Here is a 13,632-nt window from a genome sequence, read left to right on the forward strand (position 1 = left end):
CCAGTCTCTCCTCATAGGGCTTGGCCTGCAAGCCCTTAACCATACGAGTGGCCCTTCTCTGGACCCTCTCCAGGTTATCCACATCCCTCTTGAAGTGTGGCACCCAAAACTGCATGCAGTATTCCAACTTCGGTCTGACCAGTGCCCGATAGAGGGGAAGTATCACCTCCTTGGTTCTGTTTGTCATGCATCTGCTGATGCACGATAAAGTGCAGTTAGCTTTGCTGATGACTTCGTCACACTGCCGACTCATGTTCATCTTGGAGTCCACTAGGAATCCGAGATCCCTTTCCGTTTCCGTGCTGCCGAGCAGGTCATTTCCTAGGCAGTAGGTGTGCTGGACATTTCTCTTCCCTAGGCGCAGCACTTTGCATTTCTCCTTGTTAAATCGCATTCTATTGTTTTCTGCCCATTTGTCCAACCTGTCCATGTCTGCTTGTAGTTGTTCCCTGCCCTCCGGCGTGTCCACTTCTCCCCACAGCTTTGTATCATCCACAGACTTGGACAGAGTACACTTCACTCCCTCATCCAAGTCATTGAAGACATTGAAGAGTATCGGTCCAAGGACCGAGCCCTACGGGACCCCACTGCCCACACCCTTCCAGGTCGATACTGACCCATCCACCACCACTCTCTAGGTACGACCCTCTAGCCAATTTGCCACCCACCAGACTGTGTAATCATCCAAGTCACAGCCGCTTTAATTTGGTCACCAGTATGGGGTGGGATACCGTATCGAAGGCCTTCCTGAAGTGTAAGTAAACAATGTCTACCCCTACTCCTGCGTCCAGGTGTTTTGTAACCTGGTCATAAAAAACAGACTAGATTAATCAGGCACGATCTACCTGCTATGAACCCGTACTGGTTTCCCCTCAGCATAATTTTTCCTGCTAGGCTCTCACATATATGAGCCTTAATAATCTTTTCAAAGACTTTGTAAATGTAAGCCACATTTTCACTTAGACAGGAAAAAAAACAAAATTTTTACACATACCTTCACATTCATCCTGAGAAATTTCAAACCCCTCTCTCCAAAAATGGAAGCAAAAGAGGCAGAGGAAAGGCTGCCAGAATATTCTTTTGAACACAGTAAAACAATATACATTTCCCCCCTGAAACAATTCAGAGTGTTTGGTGTGGCACATATTTTAATAATGGTGTAATTATTTGGGGGGGGGGGGGGGGGGGGTGACAACAGCTCTGCTTGGCATTTCCCATTCTAACAACAAGCAATGCTGCCAGCTACACCTAGACTAGGTTTTTCTGACTAGGAGTTTACCTTTTTTCTCCACCAAAAAAGCCAGAAATAGGACAGCCAACCTATGCAAGGTCGATATAGACTTCCTGTAGTCTTGACTTTTGTATTTGTAGCATTTTTGGGAATGCAATGCAAATACTAATTCATATTTTTTCTTTTCAGTGCAGTTTTATTTTAGTATTTATAGTACATTTAACTCTGGGTCCTTTCCTTGGTTCTTTGACTTTCCTAGGGTTTCATAAAGGCAATAGCAGTTCAAAGTCTTTATGTGTAGTTATCAACTTGTATTCATAGAAAAAAAAAGTTTTCCCTAAAATTGAACCTGAAAATGCAAGGTTGCCTTACATACAGGATAAACTCATATATATATATATATATATAAAAAAAAAAAATCACATCACCCACCACTAAAAAAAAAAACATCCTCAGTATAGCATTTATTTAATAGTACACATCCATCCATAACAGTCTAGAATAAAAAATTAAACAAAAAATACATGCAACTGAAAATGCCAGAAATATTATGTAGACAGAATGTGTTATGCCAGCCAGGAATGTAGCCAGAACACCACAGTGGCATTAACAAGTATGTACCGCTAGTGCTTCTAGTTTACACCTCATTTGAAAGACAGTAAACCTACGTGAAGACGAAGTCCAACACGGAAAATCTAATATGTTCAGTTGCTAGAAACAGTGAACTCAACGAAGCAGCAATGCAGCAGGCAGACTATTTTAAAACATTATGCTACAACATTAAGTATATATGCTAACTAGTAGGATTTCTGGTTTTCCTACTTAGGTTACCTACTGAACATGCTATGCATATAATACTTACTGCTTATGGAATAAACAGATAGTGAGCAATACACAGTATAACTTAAACGCATAACCTTTTTAAAAAAAACCCCACAAAAAATAAAACACCTTTCTAACACAGACATGAAAAAAATCTGCTGGGATAATCATCACCGTCTTGCAATCACCACAGTCAAAACCTACTCAAAATTAGAAGATTAAATAAATTATTAACAAATTAAAATATTAGCATATTCAGGAAGAGCAAGCTTACCTTTTCCTCTAGATACCCATTACGGTCAAACTGGTAAAGTGATGCCAGATGAGTAATAATCCACCAGCTAAAACTTAATGGATCTTTGCACTGAAGTGACTCAAAACCAAGTCTCCCTTCTGTACTACTAGATCTTTCAAGGAGATTATTTAGAAGTTTATTCATCAAACTCCAGAAAGTCTTCTGAGAACAGAAAATCAATTCGGGATTGTATTAAATGATACTTCATGGTAATAAAACAGTAACAAAAAAACATATGAATAGATATTCCTCACACCATAGTGTCTTGTTGATTTATTAATGCTGTTTCAATTTTGCAAGGAAAAACAAACAAGTGATAGTTATTTACAAAATGACAATGAACAACAAAGTTAGGAACACCAGATAAAACCTTGAGCCATTTTAAATGTTATTCTTTAAGGAAAAAGGAAAAACAAGTGAAATAAAAGGATGATCTTTGATCGCCAAGGGAGAGCATAATCTTTGTTTTATGGGTTAATTTCAAGACCATATGGAATATGGGTGTAAAGTAATTAGTATATTCTCAAAAGAATGAATAAAACAGCAACAGCTTACACTAGTGTGCACTGAAGTTGGCCTGTCAACAAGTTTTTAAGTTTAAAAAAAAGTAAAGGTTTAAGCAGCTTATATTACACTGACAATATAAAATGGATGAGCATTTTTAAACACAACCTACCTGCAGCTTCTTACAGCATACAATTAACAATATGAAACAGTAATAGCTAGGGACAGATCCCATAAGAGTGGATAAGACAGTCACACTGTGACAGGGGGGCAACTACAAGCCCTCAGGCCACTCACATCATTGGCTTGCCCCCTGCCTAGGGCAGTCCTCCCTGCCTCACCTTTGATGTTACCATAATGGTTGTTAAATGTGGAAGGTTGCCATAATTGCGGTTCTGGCTGCAACCATCCCTATACCATGTCGCATGCCTCGCAGATGGCATCTAAACAGCTGACAACTGCTACCCTGACCTCCAGGTGCTCTGGGAGATGCTCACCTCAAGCTCTGATGCTGCTCCACTGGTTCCCTTGATGCAACTGGCAGCTCTGCTTCTAGAGCCTGGCCTTATACCCTGTCCCCCCAGCCCTCATCCAATAGGTGGCACCCTAGCGGTCATGTGACTGCCTAACTGGGCTAGGCGCACCTGCCAACAGCTCCACAGCCTGCTTAAACCTTTTAAAGAGGCAGGCACAATTTGTGTGTGTGTGTGTGTGTGTGTGTGTGTGTGTGTGTGGCAGAGCACATTTCAATTAAAAAAAGCTAACCTAGTCATTTTAATATTACTTATAATCTCACATCTATGGCAGTGGACTAGAACTTAAAAGATTTATTTACAACTTCAAGCTTTACCAAAGTTTAACAAAATAGAAGGGATGAATGGTCTAGTGGTTCAGACATCAGCATAGACTAGGGTTCACTTCTCTCTTTCACCTGTGTGAAAGTCATTCAGTGTTTCATGCTTCAGCTCACCAGCTAACAAAACAGGAATAATACTTCTCCCCTCAAACAGTTTTTGTCCATCTCCTCCAATTAAGTAAGATCATCATAGCACAGATTTTCTGATACTCTTCATTTATACAGCACCTATCACAGGTTCTGATCCTGACTTAAGTTTTTAGATCCTACTGTAACCATCATGATTTAATCACAGTCAATTACAGCAGTGGCAGAAAAGGAAAGGTTGAATTAAGCACAGATGGTTGTGTAGGCCTATGCATAATAAGCACATTTCATCACAAAAAACGTGCCGCTCAACATGCAAGTTAGGTGGTGATGGCAGAAGCAGCAGTGATGACTGCTGCTGTATCCTTCACCTTGTGTGGTTTTTCAGCCTGTTGCTGTTCACTAAGTTGTCTCTAGCCCAAGCAGGGGTGGGGATGTGGCTAGATGTGTCCTGGCATTGCCCCATTAAGGTGAAGTGGGCAGGGAGTGGGTTAATTCTTCCCTCCTTCCCCTCCCCCCACCCCAATGCAGCTGGGGTCTGCCTGTCTGCAAGCAAGCAAGGTGGTGGCTAGGGCTGGTAGACCCCAGCTGTGGTCCACAGGGTGGAAGGGATGGAAGAAGGAATTAACCCCATCTGTTCCACTCTGCCCCCTTTGTCCTAACGGGGCCATGCCACGACAGCATCTGGCTGTGCCTCTTCCCTTCCTACTGGAGCAGTGAGGGGAGGGGAAGGGACAGCAGCCTCTGCAGGGTGCCCCAAGGAGCACAAGTACAAAAGAGGTTTATTCCCTCCCTCCCTTCCCTATCCCACTGGCAAGGATGGCAGCCATCCCAGCTTGGCCCCATTAAGGCTAAGGGGGCAGGGAGGGGATTAATCTCCCTCAATCCCCTCACTGAGGTACCACATCCAAGGAGGACCAGCCACCTTGCTCCTCCCCACCCCCCTACCCCAGAGGCTCTGTGTGGTGCTGGAGGGGGACTCTTCCCCCACCTCCTCCCCCACTGCCATCACAGGATGGGGAAGGGGGCTTTGCGTGGCGCTGCCCAGCCCGGCCCAGCGAGCATCTGTCACTGAGCCGCACCTGCTGGGAAGGGCCCCACCAGTGCAGCTCAGGCTGACCCTGCTCAGCCCTGGGCGAGGCAGCCACACAGCAGGGCCAGCTGTGGCTCAGTTACAGGGAAACTGAGCCCTGTCAGTGAAAGCAGCTTGGCGTGGTGTGCGTGGGCAGCGGCTGGCCGAGCAAGGGGCTACCCAAGCTGGCTCAGAGGTGCCAGCAAGCCTGAAGCCCAACAGCTGCCCACCACAGGGGCTTGCTGTGAATACATGAGCCCCTGCAATGCCTCTGAGCTGACCTGGGTTGCCCACTACCCAGCCAGCCACTGGGCAGCACTGCACAGAGCCTTCCTCCCTGCCCCACAACAATGGGGAAGAGGGCGGAGGAGGGGAAAAGAGGCCTCCTGTGGGGCCAGGCAGTGGAGCTGTGTACCTAGATTGCTCCCAGTTGTCAGGTAACCACTGTGGTGGCCAGGGCTCTCTCCCTACTCCACCCCTGCCATGGGGGTCTGGCCACACACACTTTTTCCCCACCCTCCAAACCCTGCAGGCCAAGATGGGGGTTTAAACCCCTCCTCAGTCATACTCAGGCCTGCCAGAGCCTGGTCACACCCCACCTCAGCTCAGCTTTACTGTGGAAGGGAAGGGAGGGCTGCTTTAGTGCCCCCCAGCTTCTGGCCTGAGCCACTGCAGGCAAGTGCCTGCATTTCTGAAATGTAAAGTGAATGCCTATCCACTTGCAAAATCGGTTCAATCTCTGCAGGTTAGACTAACCTGCAAAGATTGATTCAATGGAGGCTCAGGCTTTTTGAATGTGTCCCTATCCCACAGGGTTGATCTCCTGTAAGTCACAGCTTACCAAGGTGATGCTGGGCCTCTCTTGTGGAACACAGTGCAATATCTTTCCATCAACAGCCATGTTGCCTTTGAAAAGATGCTGGAACTGCAATCACTGTATTTCTGTCTTATCTTGAATGTCATTAATGGGTCCCATCATTGGTTCATAAAATACCTGTAGAGCAGTTGAGCCTGAACAACCTGACACAGGTTGATGAGTGCCATGATTTTATTTGAGCAGACATGGAATGGCCACATCATTATCAAACCAGTCTTACCGTTGCCTGCATACAAAGTCAACAGTGTGTTCACATGTGCAGCATACAGTATCATGTCAGTTTTGCCATTCTTCCTCAATATCAGCATCCTCTAAAAGGATACCAACAGCAGGGAGAGCGGCAGTGAGTATCATGCACTGATTCTAACGGTTGTCCTTGCCATCCATTTTTTCCAGATCTAAAATCCCTAGGTTGCTTTGCAGCTGTCATGAAATATTTTGGGATGCAGGTAGAGTTTTAAGTGAACTGTGTCCCAGTCCAACAAACAGTCTTTACTACATGAAGAAAGATGGCTCCAACACAGTTCAAGTCCCTCTGGTGCAACATGACATAGTTAATAAGGTCCAACTGTAACAAAAGTGATTAATAAGCAACAACATTTTCACCCAAGAGACTTTTCTCTACACCAACTTCCTCTAAGTGAACAGTTTCAGTATTCAGTATGAATGCTGTATCATGAAGCTGCTTGATGCTACATGGACTAAATTCATACTGTAGATGAAGACCGACAGCTTTCAAAAGAGTCCACTTGAAACATTCAGGAACAGATTGTGTCTGGGCCGTTTGCTTGGCTACAAGCCTAGAAGTTGGTTACACAGTCAGGATCAGCAGCAACAATGGGAAATAGTTTCTCTTTTTTTGTGCTTCTGCAACATACTGTATGGCTTCAACTCCTTTCCTCTTCTGAGCACAAGGAGTGCTCCCTAATAGCAATATAACCTACCACTAACAACTGCACAGGAAAGTTAGAATCAGTACATGAATGCTGAGGGATGGGGCCTAAGGTGCTATTGAAAACATACTGCTTCTGCACATCAGTGAGCATAAAGCTCACGATGGGGCAAAATTCAACTGTATATACCCTTGATGTGAACTTGTATAATCTAGTGGTTAATTTGATTACTAGAAAATCAACATCTGAATGTTTGGCTTTAACTACTTTCTTATAATTAATTTATGCTCCGCACATAGCAATATTATTGCTTACCTCAGGATGAGACACTTTATTTCTGTGATCCAACAGCTGGATAAGCAGAACCCATAATTCCTTAATGCAGGTACAAGGGTAGTGGTGGTTAGTTAGAGCCTCAGATGGTCTGACCTAATTAAGAAAATACAAGATGTCATTCTTTCACAAAACAAATTGTGCAAATTACAAGTTATCATAGAATCATAGAAAACTAGATGACGTCCTGAGGTCCCTTCCAATCCTAGTCCAACCCCCTGCTCAAAGCAGGGCCATCCCCAACTATATCATCCCATACAAGTCTTTGTATACCCAGGTCTTACAAACCTCCACGAGTGGAGAGTGGAGATACTACAACCTTCCTAGGTAACCTGATTAACCAAACCACTAGTGAGAAAGTTTTTCTTTGCTGCAACTTGAGACCATTGCACCTTGTTCTGTCATCTTCCACCACTGAGAACAGTCTAGCTCCATCCTCTTTGCAACCACCCTTCAGGCAGCTATTAAATGCCCACTTGGTCTTTTCTTCTCCAAACCAAATAAGCCATTTCATCAGCCTTTCCTCATAAGTCATGTGCCCCATTTCCCTAACCATTTTCGTTGCCTCTTCTGGACTCTCTAATTTGTCCACATCCCTTCTCTAGTGGGAGGCCCAAAACTGGGCACAGTGCTCCATATGTGGCCTCACTAGTGCTGAATAGAGGGGAATAATCACTTCCCTTGATCTGCTGGCAATGCTCCTACTAATGCAGCCGACTATGCCGTTAGCCTTCTTCACAACAAGGGCACACTGATGGCTCATGTTCAGCTTATTATCCACTGTAACCCCCGGGTCCTTTTATGCAGAGAAGTTATGTAGTAATATTTACCCCTTCTCCCTCTGTTTGCAATCTCGTAGATTCATCCACAATTGCAACGGATTTTTTTTGAGGCAAGTGTATCATTTTTATTACTAATCTAAAATAAATCTCCCATACCTACAAGAAAGGAATCATTTTCTAACTCCATGCACAGTATACAAAGCATTACTTTTTAGCTCTGGCTGAACCAGTTTCAAATATTATGTAATCAAATTAAAATTAGTTTCTAAGCATGGAGGAAAAGGCATGACAGTAAACAGTGATTCATTCTCTCTAGCAGGGAAGAGAGAAGGTGATTGGTTTATCTGAAGTTTCTTGAAACGTACAAAAAAGTTTTTAAACAATGTCATTTAAAAATAACAATAATAAATATCATATTTCCTTAGCACCTATGCATAATACTAATGTAATATATTTTTCTGTGTGTAAGAGTGTTAATCAGTTCTGTTATAGTTTTTAACATACAGGACAGAATACATTTTAAGTCATAAGAGTCATTGGATTACTGTTCTTTAATTAAAAAAAAAAAAATCACTTTCGACCATGTTCTAAATGTAAAGTCTTGCTGTAATCCATCTTTTAGTTCTATACTTTCTGAACAGTGAAACAAAATAATTAAATGAAGCAGTAAAAAATAAAAAAAAAAAAAAAAAAAATCTAAAGTTGCCCCCACTCCAAAAATTGCCAAATCCAAGTTTATAAAACCTTGAAACAGTCAAAGAATACAGATAAAACTTTGGTAACTTTGTATTGAGGTCCTATGTTCCAACTGGCCAAATGCAGGAGTCACAAAAATGGTGATATAGTCTTTGGTTAATTACCCTGAGTCTTCATGTCTTGCTTACAGAAAGACAGAAAGTTAAGCAGGTGGGGGGCGGGGGTGACAGAAATACACTAGGTGGAAGACAATATAATGAGATTTAAAACAAAGGAGTCTCCATTTCACTTTATCTTACGCAAAGTATTTTTCCGATTGATTTATTTTCCTGTCACATCCCAATCTATTGTCTTTTTAGCATGGAAATTACATTCTTACTACTGCAGTCTTCAACTATCTGAAGGGTGGTTGCAAAGAGGATGGAGCTAGGCTGTTCTCAGTGGTGACAGATGACAGAACAAGGAGCAATGGTCTCATGCTGCAGCAAGGGAAGTGTAAGTTGAATATTAGGAAAAAGACTCTCTCACCAGGAGGCTAGTAAAACACAGGTTACCCAGAGAGTTGGTAGAATCTCCACCCTTGGAAGTTTTCAAGACCCAGTTAGACAAAGCCTTGGGTGGGATGTATAGTTGGGGTGGCCCAGCTTTGAGCAGGGGGTTGGACTAGATGACCTCCTGAGGTCTCTTCCAACCCCTAATTTTCTATGATTTACATCAATTCTGAATTTGGAAATCCAATGGTGTATACTTAAGGGTAAATCACAAGCAATGGTGATCATTGAAGATTTCCTTGGAAAGAAAATCTGTAAAAGATGGAGTGGTGAATATAAACCTGAACTATGGCAATTTAAAATAAGTCTAGCACATCACCTAGCAAGAATTTTAACTTCTGTCCCAGATTATAAAGTATTTTATATGGACAGAAGCTTCATTTATGTCATTCATCTTTAAGCCCTGCTTCTTCCCTAGTTTACACAGTTACTTTGCAACATAAATCACCATGCTCCTTATTTTACAAGTTTTGAACCTCATTCGAAAGAGCTTATGGGACTCTTCAGGGACCTCAAAGATTTCAAAGGTCGAAGTCTCACCAGGTCTTGTAACAACTTGAAGTTGTCAGGGCATGTGCCACTGTCTCATTTGGAAATGCTGATAATTCCTTCAAAAAACATAGTGTTGCCTCTTCACAGCAGTCAATGTCTGGCTCTAGCACAGGAAATTGGGCTTATAATGCTACAGGACATCAAGATTTCCCCTGCTTTCATAAGATGTGGAAGTGAGCTCTGTTTGGAATGGGCAGTGGATGGCAGTGGAATGGACACTTAGGATGGTATATACCCTGCCACTCAAGTTGTGTGTGTAAGGTCTAGCAAGCACTAAAAAGGGTTTTGCCTCAAGAGGGATATGATAGCAAGTTGTGATCAATCTATTCTTGATGGACTTGCACAGGAGCACAGAGAGGCACAGAGCATATGCATGCCCTGACAGGCATTGCTACTCAAAACCCTGCAATCTTGCACCCATGAGTCACATGGTAACTTATAGCAAGAGTCTTACTGATACACACTCAAAAAAGAATATAAAGTTATTTTATTGGCTACCCAGGTGTTATAAAAGAACTATTAGATTTCCTAGTTTTCAACTGGTGGAGGAAGGAGCATTAGGGCAGCCAATATATGAAAAAAACCCCCCAAAAATTACAGTGACATTTACCTTGACAAATGTAAAGGTGCTGAATAGAAAAGATGAGGCTGTTAAAAACAGGAGCAGTGTAAATATAAACTTTAATGTGGCATTCTATATAAACTGCCAAGATTATAGTCAATCGCCTTTTGTTCCCATTGAGAGAATTTGGAAAGACATTTTCTGTATCTATTGCTCTAAAAACACTAAGACTGTTCCATGTTTGGCATGAAACCCAGCACACAGAAATTATAAAATGTGGCGCACACTTCATCTCTGTACACAATGCATTTCTAAATTATTCTCTAATTCAGCTGCCAGATGGTCATGAATAAATGCAACATAATATAAACTCGTAACAAACAACACTTTTTAAAACTTGAGGATATTAAATCAAGAGCAAAATTAAAACAAGTCATACAAGGGATTGTGTTTTCCTGCCCTAGTACAGACCTGACACAATATGGCCCTCTGATTGGGGTTTTCAGAGGTTTCCACATACAAAATAAAAAAAAAAAAAAAAAAAATACCTTTGTATGCTTGTTGATGGACATGCTTATCAGATCACAGATGAGGTTTACACAGTGTGCATCAAATAAACTAGTAGAAGTAAAACTTCCTTCTGTTTGGTTCCCAAACTGGTGAGCATACACTATTTGCCCTAAAAGAAAGTGATATATATGAGAACTACTCATAGGAGGAGCTTGCTTCTATGGATATAGAGAAAGATAACAATGTTTAGTAACATTACTTGGGTCAATACAGATTTTATTTTTTTTTTTTGTTTAAAAAGCAAACTCTTCAAGAAGTTGTTTCGCCATCACTATTACAACAGTTTGACAAAACAGCAGTTGGAATTTTACATCTAGTTCACAAGCACAATCTTAATGACTGCACTGACAGAGTAAAAGATTTCTTCATCTGCAAATTCCTTTCAGTACAATGTATAAATGGGGAGTTTTAAAATTGCTAAATGTTTACAGACGTACAAAATGACTACAAACAATTCTATTATTCGAATGAAGATACAATCCTTGTATTTTTATAAAAGGATTGATGTGACCACATGACAATGACGGCACTTGGAAGCAGTCACAGAGAAAAAAAGAGGGTACTGTAATCTATTATGCCTCAGTGTCTCATCTCACAAGCCATACGTCTTAAATCAATGTAAAAGAGTACTTGAAGAACTGGGCCCATACTTTGTTCTTGAAAGTGAGAAGTGAAATCCTGTCCCACTGAAGGCAGTAATGAAACTGCCATACAAATCAACAGAGCAAGGATATCACTTAAAATACTTGTGGGAGAGAAGGGAAGAGACAGAATACAAGGCATAAAGGATACAAGATCCAGTCAAATGTGCAGCTGTATAATGGCTGTCTACTGAATTTTAAATCACCCTTCCTTCCTTCTCCTGTTCTTGAGACAAGGTACTTAACAGAATTCACAGATTCACTTAGAATCTGAAAGGGCTGGGCCATGAGCACTTCTGCAATGGCCTCAAACTTGCAGCCTCTGAGCTGTCAACCGTGCACCTTAGCTTCTGCCCCACCCCAGCCCCATGTTAAAACATAAATCTGATATTATGAAGATTATTAGATTGCAAACCAGAATCTGGTTGATAAATAATATTGTTCAAGTACTAAAAGCCCAAGGATCTCCAATTGCTTCCTCAGGGAGTTCTAATGCTATTCTTAGCAACATTAATTTCAGGAAACCAAAAATTCAGATTTTCCCCAAACAAAAATCCAGTTACTTAAAAACTGTTAAGTCTCAGCAAAGCTATGATGGATGTTCAACTTCACTAAACCACACTACTTTTTAATCACCTCCCTTACTACAGTCTCTCTGTCTACATTAAAAACTCATAAGCTCTTTAGAAGATGGGACTTGGTCATTCAAACTCTCTGTACAGAATGTTGAACTTCGTTCATACTGTTTAAGTATTACCACCATTCTGGAAAGAGTTCTCAAAAAGCTGACACTTTCTCTCTCTTAACAAGGAGATTTCTCTCAGTTCAAATCTAAATGTTATGGGTCCTGTAAATAAAAGAAGTATGCTTTTAAAATACTGAATCCTTAATGACATTTTTGACATTATGGATTCCCATTCAAAATCTCTTCTGAGTCACATGTATGTGTTTGCAAACCTAAGACTGCTAATATTTTGCAGCACACTTAAAAAGATCTCTTGTTACCACACAAAATATTAGCAGTCTTAGGTGTACAAACACCAACATATGACACACTATGGATTCAACTAGAAATCCATAATGTCAAAAACATTCTGACCCGCTGTAGTCTTTCCGAGTTCTTTGCAAAGAGAAATTACTCTATTATAGGGGTCAGCAACATTTTTGGGCAGAGTGCCAAAAACATCTGCAACCTTGACCTGTAAAATGTTGGCATGCCAAGGGCAGATGGCAGGGGAGCTGCAAGGGGCCCAATCCTTGTGGCAGTGCAGCAAGTAAAATGCAAAATGCCTTCATGTGCCACATTATGACACCTGTGCCAGAGGCTATCTACCCCTGCTCTATTATTTTTCCATAGTCAAAAACAACCAAGTGAAATTAGTTTTTGAAATGGGATGCCACTAACTTCAGAAAAAATTATGGAACGGCACCTTGAGTCTAAAACAGCTGAAAACAAATCACTGCTATAATTCTTGACAAATACACCTTTCTACATCTGTACCAACACTTCTTAACTGAAAGTTTTGTTGGCCTCCTTCCCTCCAATCCTATAATGGTAAAAACAAGAGCTAGCTTTCAGATTACGTCTACACTGTAGTTTCAGTCTGTGTACTTATATGTGTTTTTGCCCAAACCCTCAACCATCCACACAAAATCCTAGAGTACATGTTTAGTTGTAATTTGAACCCATGGTTGGTTATGAGTTAAAGCCTGAGCTGTCCTTCAGTTTTAGATGGAAACCGACTACCTTGCTGTCAGGGTATACCGACTACCTTTGCTATCATTTGGCTGCCAATGCCACCAAAGGCCTTCCCACAATTCTTCCACAAGGAACAAACCAGTTCTCCCACAATGGCCTGTGGCAGAAGTGTAGAGCACAGGCTCAGAAACAGAGCTTTGCTGTGATACCACTGACATTTAGGCTCAGATCCAGGTGCCAATCACCTACGGTAACTCTGTAGCCCCTAATTATTTATATTATTGCAATTGTTGTAACTCAGTTATTCTGTGTATTTCAGTGAAGTGCGCCATAATGACTACAGAAAGAAATAAAAAATTGCAACATATTTTCTGATTTTATTTTAACTAGCATACAGATGAACAGTTCATAAATAATATGCAACTAGGCAACTCATACTGCCCTCTTCTGTATTTTAACAATTCTTCTCTAGTAAGCTGAATTGCTTTGGAGTTGACCTCCTCAGCTGAATCCCATGACCTTTTGTTTTTTAATTTAGTTCCCATCATAAACAGCTTAATAGTATAAATCTGTTCTTTGCCCTTTAAAGCCACTTTAAAAAAAAAAAAA

General features: G+C 41.4%; 1 protein-coding gene across 2 annotated transcripts in view; it reads right to left on the minus strand.

Annotated features, from left to right (window-relative positions):
- The window catches only part of MMS22L (MMS22 like, DNA repair protein), a 159,108-nt gene that overhangs the window by 128,965 nt on the left and 16,511 nt on the right, over positions 1–13,632 (minus strand). The window contains exons 7-9 of one of the 2 annotated variants that reach the window (XM_025211564.1): positions 10,662–10,792; positions 6,953–7,066; positions 2,328–2,510 (exon numbers count right to left, since the gene is read on the minus strand). In XM_025211564.1, the coding sequence (XP_025067349.1) occupies positions 2,328–2,510; positions 6,953–7,066; positions 10,662–10,792 (428 nt within the window). The remainder of the gene's footprint in view (positions 1–2,327; positions 2,511–6,952; positions 7,067–10,661; positions 10,793–13,632) is intronic. The other variant, XM_014522926.2, reaches the window with a different exon arrangement.

Source organism: Alligator sinensis, unplaced genomic scaffold (assembly GCF_000455745.1).
Source record: "Alligator sinensis unplaced genomic scaffold, ASM45574v1 scaffold145_1, whole genome shotgun sequence".
Classification (NCBI taxonomy): domain Eukaryota; kingdom Metazoa; phylum Chordata; order Crocodylia; family Alligatoridae; genus Alligator; species Alligator sinensis.